The sequence below is a fragment of the Mobula hypostoma genome, chromosome 12 (genome assembly GCF_963921235.1).
Source record: "Mobula hypostoma chromosome 12, sMobHyp1.1, whole genome shotgun sequence".
Taxonomy (NCBI): domain Eukaryota; kingdom Metazoa; phylum Chordata; class Chondrichthyes; order Myliobatiformes; family Myliobatidae; genus Mobula; species Mobula hypostoma.
This window is the reverse complement of record NC_086108.1, coordinates 6,549,870-6,569,260: the sequence shown is the minus strand read 5'-3', so window position 1 is coordinate 6,569,260 and position 19,391 is coordinate 6,549,870. Positions and strand designations below refer to the sequence as shown.

General features: G+C 45.3%; 1 protein-coding gene across 4 annotated transcripts in view; it reads right to left on the bottom strand.

Annotated features, from left to right (window-relative positions):
• LOC134354589 (calpain-9-like) overlaps positions 1-19,391 on the bottom strand; it is a 107,591-nt gene that overhangs the window by 9,777 nt on the left and 78,423 nt on the right. For 3 of the 4 annotated variants that reach the window (XR_010019855.1, XM_063063560.1, XM_063063558.1), the window contains one exon: positions 18,146-18,262. Coding sequence is in view for 3 of the 4 variants with exons in the window: in XM_063063560.1 (XP_062919630.1) it covers positions 18,146-18,262 (117 nt within the window). In the remaining variant the exon portion in view is untranslated. Of the gene's footprint in view, positions 1-7,392; positions 7,510-18,145; positions 18,263-19,391 lie in introns of those variants that run through there. The other variant, XM_063063559.1, reaches the window with a different exon arrangement.

Genomic DNA, 19,391 nt, shown 5'->3' with positions numbered 1-19,391 from the left:
ACCAACATCTTATACAACTTCAACATAACACCCCATCTCATGTAGTCAATAGTCATAGTCATACTTTATTGATCCCGGGGGAAATTGGTTTTCGTTACAGTTGCACCATAAATAATAAATAGTAATAAAACCATAAATAGTAATATGTAAATTATGCCAGGAAACTTTAATTTATGAAGGCCAATGCGCCAAAAGGAGGCACAAGATGCTGAAAATCTTGGGCAACGCACACAAAATGCTGGAGGAACTCAGCAGGCCAGGCAGCATGTGCAGACAATCTGGTCGGTCCTGGTGAAGGGTTCCAGCCCAAACCACCGACTCTTTATTTCCCTCTGTAGATGCTGCCCGACTCACCGAGTTGCTCCAGCATTTTGTGCGTGTTGCTCTCCCCTCGTGGACTCTGTCACTGCCTCGGTGAAGCAGCCAGCATAATCAACCTTGGACATTCCCTCTTCCCCCCTTCCATCCGGCAGGAGATACAAAAGCCAGGAAGGACGTACAACCAGGCTCAAGGATAGCTTCTACCCCACTGCTACAGGACTATTAAATAGGTCCCTAGAACGATAAAGGTGAACTCTCGAGCTCACAATCTACCTTGTTATGATCTTGCACCCTAATAGTTTACCTGCACCGCACCTTCTCTGTAGCTGTTACAATTATTCTGCATTCTGCTATTGTTCTACCTCAACGCACTCTGTAACGATCTGATCTATGTGAACAGCGTGCAAGGCGAGTTTTACTGCACCTCGGTATATGTCACACCATTAAACCAAATCACCATCTACCTAGAAGAGCTTAACTTCCACCTGGAGCTTCTACCTGTGACATAAAGGGGTTCTCACGGCAGGAAAGCCCTCTTCCGAAAGCACAAAGTGAACTGTAATCCACACCCTCACTTCTTTATCTCGCCACAAGACTATAGAAACTCATGTCACAACAGCAGAACAGATATCACGTCTTTTATCTCATCTGAACTTCCTTTCTTTGGTTGGGCCTTGACCCAGCATTCCAGTGTAAAATAAACAGCGCTTCTTTGCGCAAGTGTAGGCAGGGTGTAACACGGAGTTATGTGTGGCATCTAATCTGACCAGTTCCTGCATCAGCAAGGGTGTGTATGTGTGAGAGTGAGTGTGTCTGTCTGTGTCTGCACGTTTGAGTGTATGTATGTATGTGTGTGTGTGTGCGTGTGAGATGCATGTGTGTGTGTGTGTGTGTGTGTGTGATGCGTGTGTGTGTGTGTGTGTGTGTGTGAGTGTGTCTGTGTCTGGACGTTTGTGTGTATGTATGTATGTGTGTGTGTGTGTGAGATGCGTGTGTGCGTGTGTGTGATGCGTGTGTGCGTGTGTGTGTGTGTGAGTGTGTCTGTCTGTGTCTGGACGTTTGTGTGTATGTGTATGTGTGTGTGTGTGTGTGTGTGTGTGTGTGTGTGTGTGTGTGTGTGAGAGATGCATGTGTCTACATGTGGGCGCGTGTGGTAGTGTATCAGCCACAGTGAAATTTCAGCTTCATGCGGACGAGTCAGACCCAGTTCCTCACGGATTTCCCACCATTCCTGGACCCTCGTGAGAACACTGCCAAAAGAATTTTAACTCCCATGAACTTCCCACATGCCGGAGTTCTGTTGTTTCCCCAAGTTGTGTGAATAGCCTGAAAACAGGCAGAGGGGAGTTTATCAACACCTCAAGGGTGTGTAGCATTAACTGTGGAGGGTAGGCACATGGTCGGGCTGGGCAGACCGGTGGCCAATGCAGTTCAGTACAATCCAGTTAGGACGGGGAATGGGGCAGCGCAGACAGACGTCTGCGTGCACGGTCACCAAGGGAGTGCGCCACAGTTGGCCCCGCCAGATTAAACCGAGGCCTCATCTCCCTTCTCAGCTGGATAGAAGACGAGGACATCCTCAGGAAGGTGGTACCATCCCAAAAGCACCCTCAGACCTAGGATATGCCCTCCTCTCATAACCACCGTCAGGGAGGAGGTACAGGAGCCACACTGAGCAATTCAGAGAGAGCTTCTTCCCCTCTGCCATCCGATTTCTGAACAGGCCACGAACACTGTCTTTGTTATTCCCTTTTTACCTGTATTTTTTAAACATTTAATTTATAGATTTTTACGCCTTTGCACCGATATGTAACAACTTTTATGTCAAAAACACAAGAGATTCTGCAGATGCTGGAAATCCAGAGCAACACACACAAAATGCTGGAGCAACTCAGCAGGTCAGGCAGCATCTATGGAGGGGAATAAACAGTCGACGTTTCGGGCTGAGACCCTTCATCAAGACTGAGAAGGAAGGGAGAAGATGCCAGAATAAAAAGGTGGGGTAGGGGAAGGAGATAGGTGGGTGGGAAAGGTAAAGGGCTGGAGAGGAAGGAATCTGATAGGAGAGGAGAGTGGACCATGGGAGAGGGGGAAGGGGTGGGGGGGGGGATGCTCCAGGGGGAGGTGATGGGCAGGTGAGGAAAAGAGGCCCGAGGTCAGAGTGCAGCTCAAATGCTCTCCTCGTGACCGCGTGGGTTTCCTCCGCATGCTCTGATTTCCTCCGACAGCCCAAAGACGTACCAGCTAGTAGGTTAACTGGTCCCGTGATTCGGCTAGTGCGAAATCGGGGGCCGCTGGCGGCTCAGCCTGAAGGGCTGGAAAAGCCAATTCTGGACCGTATCTCCGCAAATAAATGAATAGGAGAGGGGGGAAGGGGGAGGGAAAAAAGTAATGTCCCAGAAGGAGAAAGTTCACGCCATCAGGTTGGAGGCTCCCCAGAAGGAATATGAGGTGTTGCTCCTCCACCCCGAGGGTGGCCTCAAAGTGTGAGAAGAGAGGGCCATGGACGATGAGTCATATTTTACATATAATATTATTTATGTCATTAACCAGCGGTCGTAAATCTATTTTCATCTGAGTTCGCACACTGCGGCCGATCGCAGGCGAGGAAGGAGCAGAAGGCTGGAGGAACTCAGCAGGCCCGGGCAGTATCTGTGCAAGCAAATGGATGGCTGAGTTACACCCCGGTCCAGGGCCTTAACCTGAAACATCAGGCTCTCCACAGACGCTGCCTGGCCTGCTCAGTCCCCCAGCATTCTGTGTGTGTGTGTGTGTGTGTGTGTGTGTGTGTGTGTGTGCTGTCGCAGACATCGGTCTCCATGGGGCTACGGCTAGAGGTCATGGGTGAAGGGTGAGAGGTGACACCTTTAAAAGGGACATGAGGGAGAACTTCTTCACTCAGAGGGAGGTGTGAGAGTGTGGAACGAGCTGCCAGTGCAAGTGAAATGTGCGAGCTCGATTTCAAAGTTAAGGAGAAGCTTAGATAGTAGGGGTATGGAAGGCTATGGTCCAGCACAGGTCGATGGGAGCCAGCAGTTTAAATGGTTTGGCACTGACTAGGTGGGCTGAATGGCCTGTTTCTGTGCTGTACTTTTCTATGACCAATCTAGTTAGACCTCCTCCCCTCCCATCTACTACTTCAGACTAGGCACTGTAAACACTTCAAACCACTTTTATTCCATATCTGTACTTTGACCTCTAAGTTAGGGGTTCCCAACCTGGGCCTCGTGGACCTTTTGCTTAATGGTATTGGTCCAAGGTATTCAGAAGTTTGGGAAGTAGCATAGTTGTTAGCACAAAGCTTTATAGTACCAGCGACCCGGATGCGATTCCCACCGCTGCCTGCACATTTACCCCGTGACCGTGTGGGTTTCCTCCAGGTGCTCCAGTTTCCTCCCACAGTCCACAGACAAAACGGTTAGAGTTAAGTTCTGAGAAGTGCACTGACACTTGCGGGTTGACCCCAGCACATTCTAGGACTGCATTGATTGTTGATGCAAAAAGACACATTTCACTGTGTGTGTCACTGTACACTGACAAATAAAGCTAATCTTTATCTTTTGAAACTTTTATAACGATATGATGTCAGCACATGAACTTTATAGACCATAAAATTCTCAAGGGATCAGTAGGTGGGTTAACGGCAACTTAACTACTGTTTTCGGCTGGAGCTCCTGTTCCTGAAACCTTCCAGCAGAGGTGAATGCGCTCTCGTGGGAACGGAGTAGCAGAAACAAGTTGGAACACCACCCCAGAAGTTACTGTGCAAGGGCGGGACTGTAGCCCGAAGTGAGAAATGCAGACGAGGAGATCAGTTTCCTCACCGCGCTGCTGACAAACATCCCGTGGAACTGAGGAGCATGGTCGCGAGCCCAGGACTGGGGCAAGAACAACTGCAGCAGCAAACCAGACTTCAAATCCCATGAGGGCAAAGTTGTTAGGACCAATTTCAATGAATTGTGTAGTATTTGACGGTGCTAGTAGAAATAAAAGTCAAACTACTGTGAGAACTCACCTAGCCTGAGAGGGAGACAAAAAATCCACCGTGTCCCATCTCCCAGATTCCCGGATGGGAGGTTGGTCATGAAGGTTCAGATACTTGGCATTCAAAACGAGGTAGCAAACTGGATCAGACACTGGCTTGGGGGGAGATGCTGGAGAGTGGTGGTAGACGGTTGCCTCTGACTGGAGGCCTGTGACTTGTGGAGTGCTGCAGGAACTGATGCTGGGTCCGTTGTGGTTTGTCACTTATATCAACGATCTGGGTGATAATATGTTTAAATGGATCAGCAACTTTGCAGATGACACCGATATTGGGGTGTAGAGAACATCAGGAAGTCTATCGTGCCTTGTTGCAGGATCTCACCAGATGGAAAAATGGGCTGAAAAAATGCCAGACGTAATTCAATGCAGACAAGGGCGCGGTGTTGCACTTTGGTAGGACCAGCCAGGGTAGGTCTAACACAGTGAACGGTAGGGCACTGAGGAGTGCGGTAGAACAGAGGGATCAGGGAATACAGGCCCATAATTCATTGAACGTCGTTGTAAAGAAAGCTTTTGGCACATCAGGTGCCAACGTAGCATACCCACAACTTACTAACCCTAAACTGTAGGCACATCATTTGGAGTGTGGGAGGAAACCAGAGCACCCTGAGGAAACCCACATGGTCATGGGTAGCTACGCCAACTACCATGTCTCTATGCACCCCATTAACAATAAATAGCATTACCACTGAAACCCCTTAAGACACAGGAACAGAATTAGGCCATTCAGCCCATCAAATGTGCCCCACTATTCCATCATGGCTGATTTATTATCCCTCTCAACCCCATTCTTCTGCCTTCTCCCCATAACCTTTGATACTCTGACTGATCAAGAACCTATCAACCTCTGCTCTGGTTCAAGAAATTCCTCCTCATCTCTGTTCTAAAGGGATGTCCCTCTATTCTGAGGCTGTTTAATATTTCTCCCTAGAAGGAGGAGGATCTCAGCCCAAAACGTCGACAATCTATTCACTCCCATAGATTCTGCCCAACCCACTGATTTCCTCCAGCATTTTGTGTGTGTTGCTTTGTGGAACTATGCGGCAAGCCAGCAGAGGAAACCTGGGTCAAAGAAGATGTGGCATCGCCCTTGTCAATCTGCTCTTAATAAAGCCTCAATTAATCTGAGTTTGCCTGTCTCATAAACAGGAGGGTTTGGACAGGGTGGAGTGGCAGCATTGTTATTTTAATCTTGCATCATTTTTAATGGGGCATGATGGAAATCTGATCCACGACTGCCCCCTGGAGGTTACAGAGTATATTACAGCACAGTGACATTTTTTTTCCTGGGGCTAATATCACAGAATTTAAATTCCTTTCTGCATCGTACTTATCATTGTAAACAGCGATTAGGTCAGACGTTTTTTTTGCTTTCCACTGGTGGCTGCTTGCCACGCCACTGCTCGTGCTGTGAGCTCATATCAAAGTTGGCCACAGTCTGAAGAGACGAGCTGACTCCTTTGGGTCTTTTATTGATTATTTTGTGTTTCTTTTGTCTTTACTGTGAATGCCCACAGGAATACGAACCTCAGGATTGTTTTTTCATTCACTGAGATATCGGCCCTTCCAGCCCTTTGAGCTGCAGTGCCCAGCAGCCCCCTGATTTTAACCCTAGCCTAATCACAGGACCATTTACAATGAGCAGCCGTGGGAGGAAACCAGAGCACCTGAAGGAAACACACGAGGTCATGGGGAGAACGTACAAACTTGTCACAGGCGGCGGCAGGAATTGAACCCAGATCACGTGTACTGTGAAGCGTGTAAAGCTACTCTGCTGCCGGTGTTTCTTTGGTTTCTTAAGGCTGTCACAGTCGGGGGAAGTAATGGGGATAAGCTCCCGTTACCTATCAAACGCTCCCAGTGGTGTGCTTCTTAAACAGCTCAGTGACTAACCCCGGCGGAAGGACAAAAGGTGGGCTGCTTTGGACAGATCAGCAGCTCAGCTAAGGGGAGGAAAACTCTGTTCTCAAACCTCCACGGCCTTGTGGTTATACCTACTCATGGGGAAGGCCTTGGGAGTAAATCCCGAGGAAAAAATCCGGAGCTGGAGTCCCGAAGGCGGTCCCACGTTGTTGGCGCCAAACTGTATCGGTCTGTGCAGATCCTTTGGGCTTATCAGCTGCGTGGAGGGGGGAGCTCACTACATGGGCGACAGCTTGCTCTCCATATCGTCCTGCCCTGGCTTGCGTGTCTATGGTCCATGGTCGACCCTGTCCGACGGAAGCCTCAGCATTGTGTTTCTTTGTATTTACTGTGAATGCCCGCAAGGAAATATACGGTGACTTCAAACTTTGAACTTTTGACTTCTACCCCCGACACAAGGAGGATTTACCTTATCTAGGATGCCCACAGTCTCAGCAGATCAGTCACTGTGAGAAAATAGACACTAGACAAGGAATTCAGGCAGATGCTGGGATCCAGAGCCACGCTCAAACTGCAGAGTGAACTCAGCGGGTCAGGGAGCATCTGTGGAGCAGAAGAGATACTAGCTGCAGAGGGATCTGCCACTGAGCACATCGTTCCCACATCCCACTCTCGGCTTCCAAAGGGATCGCGCTCTGCCAAACTCCATCGTTCACCTGTTCCTCCCTACTGATCTCCCTATTATTCCTGCAAGCTGGACAAATGTCAAACAACCTCCCTCAGCTCCAGTCAGGGTCCCAACACTTCACCTGCAAGTCTGTTGAGGTCTTCTACTATATCTGGTGCCCCCGGTGTGACCATTATTAAGATTGAAGATGAAATTTGTCAAGTCCCTCGCCTCTCTTTCTTGCTCCATTCCCCACTCCAGCTCGCCTCTTACCCCTTCTCATTTCCTTACCTCCCATCAATGCCTCTCCTCTTCCCCTTTCTCCCATGGTCCACTGTCTTTCTTCTTCAGTGAGGAGATACGTCACTAGCAAAGAAGGTGTAGGGTGCTCCTTCCTTCCACTAGCCTGCAGGTCACCCTTGGGAAGATGTAACACCTCCTCAGATCCCTGATCAGAAGCCATGGGACCAGGTTGTGGATGGTCGTATGAGTAGCTGGTGCATTATCACAAGTCCTGGTTAGATGACCACTGATGCCAGGCAGTCAATTCGTAATGACTGGGGTCACCCGTCTCGTAAAGACACTGCCCAGAAGCAGGTAATGGCAAATCACTTCTGTAGAGAAATTTGCCAAAAATAATCATGACTGACTACAGAAGCTTTCTGAGTAGTTATCAAATATTTCTATACTATTCTTTGGCCTTAACAGTCACATACTTACAGATATTGATTAGGCCAAACCCTCTTTAGGAATGCATGGTCCCAGACTGAAGCAATCTTTACACTCTTAGAACCTAATTATAACCATATAACAATTACAGCATGGAAACAGGCCATCTCGGCCCTTCTAGTCCGTGCCGAACTCTTACTCTCACCTAGTCCCACCGACCAGCACTCAGCCAATAACCCTCCATTCCTTTCCCGTCCATATATCTATCCAATTTAACTTTAAATGACAACATCAAACCTGCCTCAACCACTTCTGCTGGAAGCTCGTTCCACACAGCTACCACTCTCTGAGTAAAGAAGTTCCCCCTCATGTCACCCCTAAACTTTTGCCCTTTAAATCTCAACTCATGTCTTCTTGTTTGAATCTCCTCCACTTTCAATGGAAAAAGCCTATCCACGTCAACTCTATCTACCCCCCTCATAATTTTAAATACCTCTATCAAGTCCCCCCTCAACCTTCTACGCTCCAAAGAATAAAGAACCAACTTGTTCAACCTTTCTCTGTAACTTAGGAGCAGAAACCCAGGTAACATTCTAGTAAATCTTCTCTGTACTCTCTCTATTTTGTTGACATCTTTCCTATAATTCGGTGACCAGAACTGTACACAATACTCCAAATTTGGCCTTACCAATGCCTTGTACAATTTCAACATTACATCCCAACTCCTATAATCAATGCTCTGATTTATAAAGGTCAGCATACCAAAAGCTTTCTTCACCACCCTATCCACATGAGATTCCACCTTCAGGGAACTATGCACCATTATTCCTAGATCCCTCTGTTCTACTGCATTCTTCAATGCCCTACCATTTACCATGTATGTCCTATTTTGAGCAGTCCTACCAAAATGTAGCACCTCACATTTATCAGCATTAAACTCCATCTGCCATCTTCCAGCCCACTCTTCTAACTGGCCTAAATCTCTGCAAGCTTTGAAAACCTACTTCATTATCCACAACTCCACCTATCTTAGTATCATCTGCATACTTACTAATCCAATTTACCACCCCATCATCCAGATCATTAATATATATGACAAACAACATTGGACCCAGTACAGATCCCTGAGGCACACCACTAGTCACTGGCCTCCAATCTGACAAACAGTTATCCACCACCACTCTCTGGTGTCTCCCATCCAGCCACTGCTGAATCCATTTTACTACTTCAATATTAATACCTAACGATTGAACCTTCCATGTGGAACCTTGTCAAAGGCCTTATAGACAACATTCACCGCTTTACCCTTGTCAACTTTCCTGGTAACTTCTTCAAAAAATTCAATAAGATTTGTCAAACATGACCTTCCATGCACAAATCCATGTTGACTGCTCCTAATCAGACCCTGTCTATCCAGATAATTATATATACCATCTCTAAGAATACTTTCCATCAATTTACCCACCACTGACGTCAAACTCACAGGCCGATAATTGCTAAGTTTACTCTTAGAACCCTTTTTAAACAATGGAACAACATGAGCAATACGCCAATCCTCCAGCACCATCCCCATTTCTAATGACATTTGAAATATTTCTGTCACAGCCCCTGCCATTTCTACACTAACTTCCCTCAAGGTCCTAGGGAATATCCTGTCAGGACCCGGAGACTTATCCACTTTTATATTCCTTAAAAGTGCCAGTACTTCCTCTTCTTTAATCGTCATAGTTTCCATAACTACCTTACACAATTCAATATCCTTCTCCTTAGTGAATACCGAAGAAAAGAAATTGTTCAAAATCTGCCCCATCTCTTTTGGCTCCGCACATAGCCGTCCACTCTGATTCTCTAAGAGACCAATTTTATCCCTCACTATCCTTTTGCTATTAATGTAACTGTAGAAACCCTTTGGATTTATTTTCACCTTACTTGCCAAAGCAACCTCATATCTTCTTTTAGTTTTTCTAACTTCTTTCTTAATATTCTTTTTACATTCTTTATATTCCTAGAGTACCTCATTAACTCCAAGCTGCCTATATTTATTGAAGATCCCTCTCTTTTTCCGAACCAAGTTTCCAATATCCCTTGATATCTCTCTCAAACTTTTAGCCTTTCCTTTCAACCTAACAGGAACATAAAGATTCTGTTCCCTCAAAACTTCACCTTTAAATGACCTCCATTTCTCTATTATATCCATCCCATAAAACAAATTGTCCCAATCCACTCCTTCTAAATCCTTTCACATCTCCTCAAAGTTAGCCTTTCTCCAATCAAAAATCTCAACCCTGGGTCCAGTCCTATCCTTCTCCATAATTATACTGAAACTAATGGTATTGTGATCACTGGACCCGAAGTGCTCCCCAACACATACCTCTGTCACCTGCCCTATCTCATTCCCTGACAGGAGATCCAACACTGCCCCTTCTCTAGTTGGTACCTCTATGTATTGCTGCAAAAAAACTATCTTGCACACATTTTACAAACTCCAAACCATCCAGCACTTTTACAGAATGGGCTTCCCAGTCAATGTGTGGAAAATTAAAATCTCCCACAATCACAACCTTGTGCTTACTACAAATATCTGCTATCTCCTTACAAATTTGCTCCTCCAGTTCTCGGTCCCCATTAGGTGGTCTATAATACACCCCTATAAGTGTTACTACACCTTTCCTATTCCTCAATTCCACCCAAATAGCCTCCCTAGACGAGCCCTCTAATCTATCCTGCCAAAGCACCGCTGTTATATTTTCTCTGACAAGCAATGCAACACCTCCCCCTCTTGCCCCACCGATTCTATCACACCTGAAGCAACGAAATCCAGGAATATTTAGTTGTCAATCACACCCCTCCTGTAACCATGTTTCACTAATAGCTATATCATATTTCCAGGTATCAATCCATGCTCTAAGCTCATCCACCTTTCTTACAATTCACCTACCATCAAAATAGATGCATTTAAGAAACTCCCCACCTCTTCCTCTTTGTTTATCCTTAATGGAGCAAACAACTTTGTTATCTTTTTCTTCCTTCTCCCCTACATCTTCAGTCTGAGTGCTCCTGATCTCTGTCCCCTGCCCACCCTCCCTCACACACCGTCCATCAGCTCTCTCCATCTGTGAACCAACCTCCTCCCTCCTAGTCTCTTCAATTTGATTCCTATCCCTGAACCATTCTAGTTTAAAGTCACCTCAGTAGCCTTCGCAAATCTCCCTGCCAGGATATTGGTCCCCCTAGGATTCAAGTGCAACCCGTCCTTTTTGTACAGGTCACGCCTGCGCCAAAAGAGGTCCCAATGATCCAGAAACTTGAATCCCTGCCTCCTGCTCCAATCCCTCAGCCACGCATTTATCCTCCACCTCATTGCATTCCTACTCTCACTGTCGCGTGGCACAGGCAGTAATCCTGAGATTACTACCTTTGCGGTCCTTCTTCTCAACTCCCTTCCTAACTCCCTATATTCTCCTTTCAGGACCTCTTCCTTTTTCCTACCTATGTCATTGGTACCTATATGTACCACGACCTCTGGCTCCCTCACCCTTCCACTTCAGGATATCTTGGACGCGATCAGAAACATCCCGGACCCTGGCACCTCTAACTGAGGACAAAATTAGAAAAAGGCTAAGCAAACTGGCACCTAGAAGACCCAACAAATGATGTCAGGCAGTTGTGTACTTCATACTTCTATCACCATGCCAAAAGGTATACATTGGTGAGACTGGGAGGCCATTGAGAACCAGGATAGCAGAACATCAGAGTGCCCTAAAAAACATGAGAGCAGAACGACGTGGGATCACTGAACACTGTCTATCATGGTCATGTAGACCAAGGGTTGGTGAGACCAACATCCTTGGCAAGGAAGAGAATGCCTACAAGAGCAAGATTAGGGAATCACTAGAGATGGAGCATGTAGGGGGGAGGGACGCAATGTAGGTTCCAAGAGTGTAAAGATAGCACACACTCCTAAAGAGGGTTCCTAAAAAACACAACCGACCAATCAGAACGAGGCCAATTCAAACTAATCAATCAGGAATAGGCAATTCAGATCCAGCCAATCAGGATTGAGTATTAAGCCCTGCCATGCCCTGTTCACTTGAGTGTATGTGGGGAGGGGTCTATAGGGAGACTTGCCATTTGAGTGACCGGTGCCTGAGGAAGACGATCTGGTTTACCATTGAAACATTGGAATTAGTATCTGTAAGCATGTGACTGTAGCCAAAGGGTAGGATGGAAAGAACAATCATGGTCGCCTACGTCATACGGCACGACACATAACCAACAAATGATGAAAGAAAATCCCAGCTGCGTGGCAACAAAGGCTATGTGCATGGGAGCATTTCAGTTACTGCAGGGCCACGCACCCGCACAGCTTTGAGGGATCAGTGCCTACCACCCAGGACATGCCCTCTTCTCATTGCTACCATCAGGGAGGAGGTACAGGAGCCTGAAGACACACACTCAACGATTCAGGAACAGCTTCTTCCCCTCTGCCATCCGATTTCTGAATGGTTTCATGAACATTATCTCACTATTTTTTCCTCTGTCATTTGTAGTACTTATTTTATATAATTGTTAGAAATTATTTACAAGATGTAGCTCAGGCATTTGATGGTTGGGTTGAGTTGTTCTCCGATCTTGGCAATTTACTTGCAAACATTTCACCACCATGTGAGGCGACATCACCGGTGTGCTGTTGATTATGGTCTACCTGTCTGTCTGTCTGTATCTTGTTTTACGGCGGTTGGCATCCAGCTTAATGGTGCATTACCGCCACCCTCTGCTCCAGAATGTGCACTAGACATACATTCTAAATCCCTTCACCCAATCTCTCACATATTATTTTATATATATATATATATATATATATATATATATATATATATATACACATACATACATACACATATACAAACCTACACTTCACCCTCCCATCTTTGACCATCCTAGTATCCTATTCCTGTTTATTCGTCATATTCTATAAAAAACCCCTGTACCCCTTAAAAACGCTAAAAATACCCGGACTTGTGCTCTCTCACCCATGCCCAGCAACCCTTTTAATGTGAATTCCTGCATCCACAACTCCCTTAATTTATTTCTCATCATCTCTCTCTGTATCCCATACTTCCTGCAACACAAAACTACATGCTCTACTGACTCCTCTTCCTGACATTCCTCACACAATCCTGTCTGGTGTTTCCCTATCATTTTCAATGTTTTATTTAATGCACAGTGCCCCAGCCTTAACCTAGTCCACACAGTTTCCTCTCTTCTGTATCCACGACCTACCCTAGTAACTGCAACACTCTTTTGTATTTGATATAAATGCCTCCCTTTCCCCTCCCTGTCCCATCTTTCTTGCCACATTCGGTTGACTTTTTCCCAGATTACACACTTAACCTCTGCTTTACTGATACTAATGTGCATTTCCACATTTTCTTTCTTTAACGCCCTCTTTGCCAACTCATCCACCCTCTCATTCCCCTTCACCCCTACATGTGCTGGAACCCATAGAAATTTTACCTGACCTCCCTGATTTGCAATTCTTGTAACTAACTGAAGGACTTCATGAAGTACATCTTGCCGACTGTTTGTGTGAAAAGACCTTAAACTTGCTAGAACTGAGGATGAATCTGAACATATCAATGCTTTGGCTTGTCTGGCTTTCTGCACCCATTGCAACGCAACCAACACTGCCAGCATCTCCACTGTAAACACCCCTAACTTATTAGATGTTCTTCTGCTGATTCCAATTTCTTTTGCTGGTATTACCACCCCAAACCCTGTCACTCCTGTTTCAGGTTCCTTCGCACCATCCGTATAAATGTGAGTATAATCACTATACTTTTCCATCACATGACAGTTAAATGCATTTACCAAATCTGTTTTATATCTTTCTTTCCTTTTTACCTCTAACAAATGCCAGTCTATGTCAGGCCATACAAGCTTCCATGGAGCTACAACCGGATAAACTACTGAAGGACTTATCCTCAGATCAAACACTCCACATTCTTTTGCGATATCATTCCCTACCTGACTAAAGGTATCCCCTCTGAAACCTCCCATTTTCCCAGCACTCCTGCAACACTCCTTTAGTAGGGTGAGAATCATTGTGCCCCTGCAAGTTAGCCCAGTAGTTTGCCATCAGTTGCATCCTTCTTAGTTCCAAACGCATTATTCCCATTTCTACCTGTAGGGCTGACACTGGTGACGTTTTAAAAGCCCCACTGCACACTCTCAAGGCCTGAGCCTGAATCACATCCAGTTTCCTTATAAGAGACCTAGCTGCTGATCCATATACTATATTTCCATAATCCAATACAGATCTCACTAAAGCCACATACATTCTCTTCAAAGCTGAACAACTTGCTCCCCATTCCCTACCAGTCAAACATCTCATCACATTTATTACTTTTTTACATTTCTCCTCAACTTTCCTGATATGGTCTGCCCATGTTAATCGTGAATCAAATATAACTCCCAGAAATTTAAATGATGCAACCCTTTCTAATTCAACCCCATACATTCTTAACTTCTTCCCTACCTCAACCCTTTTCCTGGTAAAAAATACAGTTTGAGTTTTATCTACTGAAAATCTACATCCCCAATCATAACCCCACTCCACCACTTCATCAATTGCTTCTTGTAGTTTCCTGATTATATGGTCCATGTTCCTGCCTCTTTTCCACAAGGCCCCATCATCCGCAAACAGTGACCTACCTATATCCACTGGTACCTTTGTGAAGACATCATTGATCATAATCATGAAAAGTAATGGGCTAATCACACTACCTTGAGGTGTGTCATTTTCCACTATGTACTGTTTTGATAATTCTGATCCAATCCGAACTTGAATTTTTCTACCAAACAAAAAATCTTTAATCCAATTAAAAACTCTCCCACCAACCCCCATCTTGTGCAGTTTAATTAATAATCCTTCCTTCCACATCATATCATAGGCTTTTTCAATGTCAAAGAACACTGCCACTACTGACTCTCTATTTGCCTGGGCCTTCCTTATTTCAGTCTCTAACATAATCACTGAGTCCATGGAATTCCTTCCCTTTCTAAAACCACTCTGATAACTTGCCAGCATTCCCCTTTTCTCAAGCTCATATGATAAACTTTCTGTTATCATCCTTTCCATTATCTTACATATACTTGATGTTAATGCAATTGGTCTGTAGCTAGTGGGTTTTGACAGATCCTTGCCAGGCTTCCTTATTGGAATTACTACTGCTTCTTTCCATGCACTTGGTAATCTTCCCTCCTCCCACACTCTGTTATAAAAATGCAGCAGCTTCAAGAGCGCTCCTTCTCCTAGATTTTTTAGCATCACAGAGCATATCAGATCTTTCCCTGGGGAGGTTGGTCTCGATCTCTTTATTGCTCTCACCATTTCTGCTAATGTAAATGGATCATCAATTATATCATCTGTTCCTTCCCTCCTGCTTAACACACCTGGGTGTTGGCTCATTATTCTTTCCCTTCTTCTTCTCCCTTCTTCAGACGAATTTTCTGAACTGTGTATCAGTACAAATGACTTGGCCATGACCTCAGCCTTATCCCTACTGGAGACTGCAGTTTCCTCCTCAGATATCATTACTGGATATTCCCATTCCCTTCTATCTCCCCCCATCCTCTTAATCATTCCCCATATCTCTCCCACAGGTGTTGTTCTTCCTACCTTGTCACAAAAGCTCCTCCAACTTGCCCTTTTAGCTTGACATATAGTTCTTCTCACCACTGCCTGTGCTTTCTTATATTGAACCAAATGCTGCATATTATGGGTTCTTTTAACTAGCCTGAATGCTCTATTTCTGTTTTTTACAGCCTGACAACATTCCTCTGTCCACCATGGTACCAGTTTTCTATTCATCCTATTTTTACTCCTAGGTATAGATCCTCCTGCTGCCATGATAATTGCTGAAGTCACCTGACTGTTTAATTCATCTACATTTCCAGAAATATCAATCTTTGTCAACCCTTCTTCACTCAACTTCTGGAACTTACCCCAATCAGCTTTTTCAAACACCCACTTTGGGGTTCCGCCACCTGGTCTTACTTCAACTCCTTCACCCACTGAACATAAAACTGGGTAGTGATCACTGCCTACTGTTGAAGCAGTCCAAACTCCCCAGTTACTAATGCCAGCCAAGGTATTAGACACTAACGTAATATCTAACACTGACTCAGTTCCTGTTGTTATATCTATCCTTGTGCCGCTACCATCATTCATACACACCAAATCCCTTTCTTCCATCAAATCTTCAATTACCTTTCCATTTGGATCTGTAATCTGATCCCCCCATATTGTGCTATGAGCATTGAAATCTGCACACCACACTACTTTATGTCTGTTTTGTCCTTGTATCCTTAATAGGCTGTCCAAATCCAACCTTTTACATGGATTGTAGTAGTTAATTATAACCACTCCCTCCCCTCTCTCCCACACTTCCACCACTATGTATTCCTGATCATCTCCTTTTTCCAGTACCCTATATGGTATACCTTGCTTGATTAACATAGCACAACCCCCTCCTCCCCCTAGATTTCTATCTTTCCTTATCATTGTATACCCATATACCACAAAGTCTAAAGTTGGTTTCAACCAAGTTTCCTGAATACACACTACATCCGGTTTTACAACCATTTCTTTAATAAAGTGCTTGAATTCCTGGCTATTGGCCAGTAAACTCCTTGCATTCCATTGTAAAAGAATCACCATAATTAGTATTAACCAACACATGACACTTCCTGGCTTGACTGATTACTGAGGTTCTCCCTCACTTCCTCCCATGTCAGTCCTACTAACCCTAAATGGTTTACTGCTGCTTTTACCACCAGCTGAATTTTGTCACTTTTTGACTTTACCTCAGCAGTACTATTAATCACTCCTGCAATGAATGTTACTAGAGCCTTTTTGTCTACATAAATCCTGTCACTTGTTCTTTGTTGCATCTCTCGTATCCCTATTGCTCCCTGTTCATTAGGAGCATTATTCTGTTCTCTTGACATTCTTACAGCTTCTGCATAAGTGATCTTTCTTTTCACTCTTATTTCTTGAATTTTAGTCTCCCGTCTGACAACCTCACACCCACTATATGCAACATTATGAGCTCCTCCACAATTGCAGCATTTTGGTTGAACTTCTGTTCCGTACTTTCCATATTCATGATCACCCCCACATCTAGCACATCTCCTCTGCCTTTTACAGTTTTTAGCCACGTGTCCAAACGTTTGACAATTATAGCACCTCAATGGCTTTGGCACATACACCCTTACTGGGTAACTCATGAAACCCAGGAACACCTTCCTTGGCACTCTTTCTTCTTCAAATTCAATCAATACAGATTCACTTTCCTTTTTCACTCCCTCCTTTGTTGTTTTCAGTCTTTGAACATTCATTACTTTCCCTCCTTTGATATTCCTCTTTATCTCCTCCATATTTATACTCATTGGTATCCCGTGATCACTCCTTTACAACCACTGTTTTGTGCTCCCACCCTCCCAGTGTATTCCACCTTGCATTGTCCTATCTCTTTTAGCTTGAGTGCTTTCTCAAGTTGTTCCTCATTCGCACATCTTACCAATAAGTTGCCATCATTAAGGACTTTTGCAAATACTATTTCCCCTATCTTGTCAGAGTTGTTGTTAGCACAAAAGGGTTAATTTTCTTCATATGTCCCTGAGCCTTCTCATTAAACCTAGTTATGACAACACCTCCTCTCTGAGCTTGTTCATCTTCCTCACTTTCAGAGCTTTCTCCACTATCATTTCTTATTCTTTTATTCCCTTTGTCTTGGTTTTTATTCATCCGACCCCTCACTACCTCCTCATTCCCTTTATTTCTCCCTTCACAATAATCCACCTCTCCCCAGCTGCCTACCTCTGGTCCCAAGTCTCTATCCCTCTCCTTCTCCACTTTCTTTCCCTCAACCCCGCCTCTTATCTTGTCCACCATTACCGGACCCACACGACCCCCTCCCAGCAATTCCCATTCCTTCCCCACTCTCTTTCCCTCAACAGGTTCCAAAATACACTCACGCATCAAGCAAAACACAGCCAACAGCCAGCTTCCAGTCGAGCCAACTCAGCCACTCTCACTCCTTCTGTCCCAACCGATTATGGTGTGCCCTCCGAATGCTTGGCCTTTATATACTTATCCATCAGCTGATTGGTCATTACAGAAGCTCAGTTGTGATATAGGGAGGAAATCTTGTCACTGATTGGCTGCATGGCAAACTCTGTGCATTATGGTCTTAAATTTTGCCCGCATTGGCTCATAAATAGGATTGAGCACTACATGTCTGTTTACAGAATTGATCACAGAAAACCGTGCTTCTAGGAATTCTCTTGCAAGTATAATTATAGTTTACAGTATATTTTATGTATTGTACTGTACTGCTGCTACAAAACAACAAACTTATTTCTGATTTATGTTCCAGTCTAACTGAAGCTGATTTATCAGATCCAAGAACCGCGGCTCAGGAGATTCTGGGGCACGGTTGTTCAGTTGGTCAGAGGACACTCAACCAGCACTAGGATCCTGGGGAGCTGGAGCTGAGAAAAATGCAAATTACTTACTGATCATGGTGTCCAGCTTTGTCAAGCAACAAATGAAGTTCACGTAACTGATGGTGAGATCAGGATCGGTGTACCTCAGGCCGATCAGCTGCATCAAGAACTCATCTATCTGGAATCCTAGGGGAAAGTAATCAAACAGTGAAAGACGGCTGAAATATCAGCGGTGCGAGTTATGGCTCACACAGGTTTTATCAGCTTTGACTGGAGACACAAGAGATTCTGCAGATGCTGGAAATCTTGAGCAACACACATAAAATGGGGCGGTACAGCAGCACAGTGATTAGCGTGATGCTTTACAGTGCCAGGGACCTGGGTTCAAGGAGTTTCTACGTTCTCCCTGTGACTCTGAGGGTTTCCTCTAGGCGCTCTGGTTTCCTCCCACAGTCCGAAGACGAACCCAGTTGGTAGGTTAATTGTCCCATGATTAGGCTGGGGTTAAATTCCAGTTTTGCTGGGTGGCACAGCTTGAAGATCTGAAAGGGCCTATTCCGTGCTGTATCCCAATAAAAAAATTGCTGGAGGAACTCAGCAGGTCAGGCAGCATCTTTGGAGGGGAATAAACAACCAATCATTCGGGCCAAGACTCTTCATCCGGACTGGACAGGACAGGAAGGGGGAAGAAGTCGGATTGAGAAGGTGGCGGAGAAGGGGAGGAGTACAGGCTGAGGGGGAAGATGGAGGGATGATGTTAGAAGCTGGGTGGTGATAGGTGGAAGAGATGAAGGGGCTGAAGAAGATGGAATCTCACAGGAGAGGAGAAAAGGAAGGGGGGGGGGATCCAGAGGGTGGTAAGAGGCAACCAAGAGAAGGAATGAGAGGGGAGTCAGAATGGGGAATGGGAAGGGGAGGAGGGAGAAATGACCAGACAGATGGAGTGAAGATGCTTGTCAAAGTGGACCCTATCCCCTATCCTCTCCTAGCTTCTTCCTACATGCCCCCTCTCCTCCGGTGACTCACCTGGTCTCACCTTACACCTGCCAGCTTGCACACCTTCCCCTACCCCCACCTTCTTACTCTGGCTTCTTCCCCCTTTCTTTTCCAGTCCTACTGAATAGTCTTTGTCCAAAATGTTGACTGTTATTTCCCCCCACCCCCGTAGATGCTGCCTGACCTGCTGATTTGCCACCACCTCCCTCCATCTTGACTGTGTTTTACAGGAGCACCACTGAGAGGGTCCTGACAAGCTGCTTCTCCGTCTGGTCTGGGAGCAGCCCAGCACTGGACTGGCAGTCCCGACAAAGGCCTG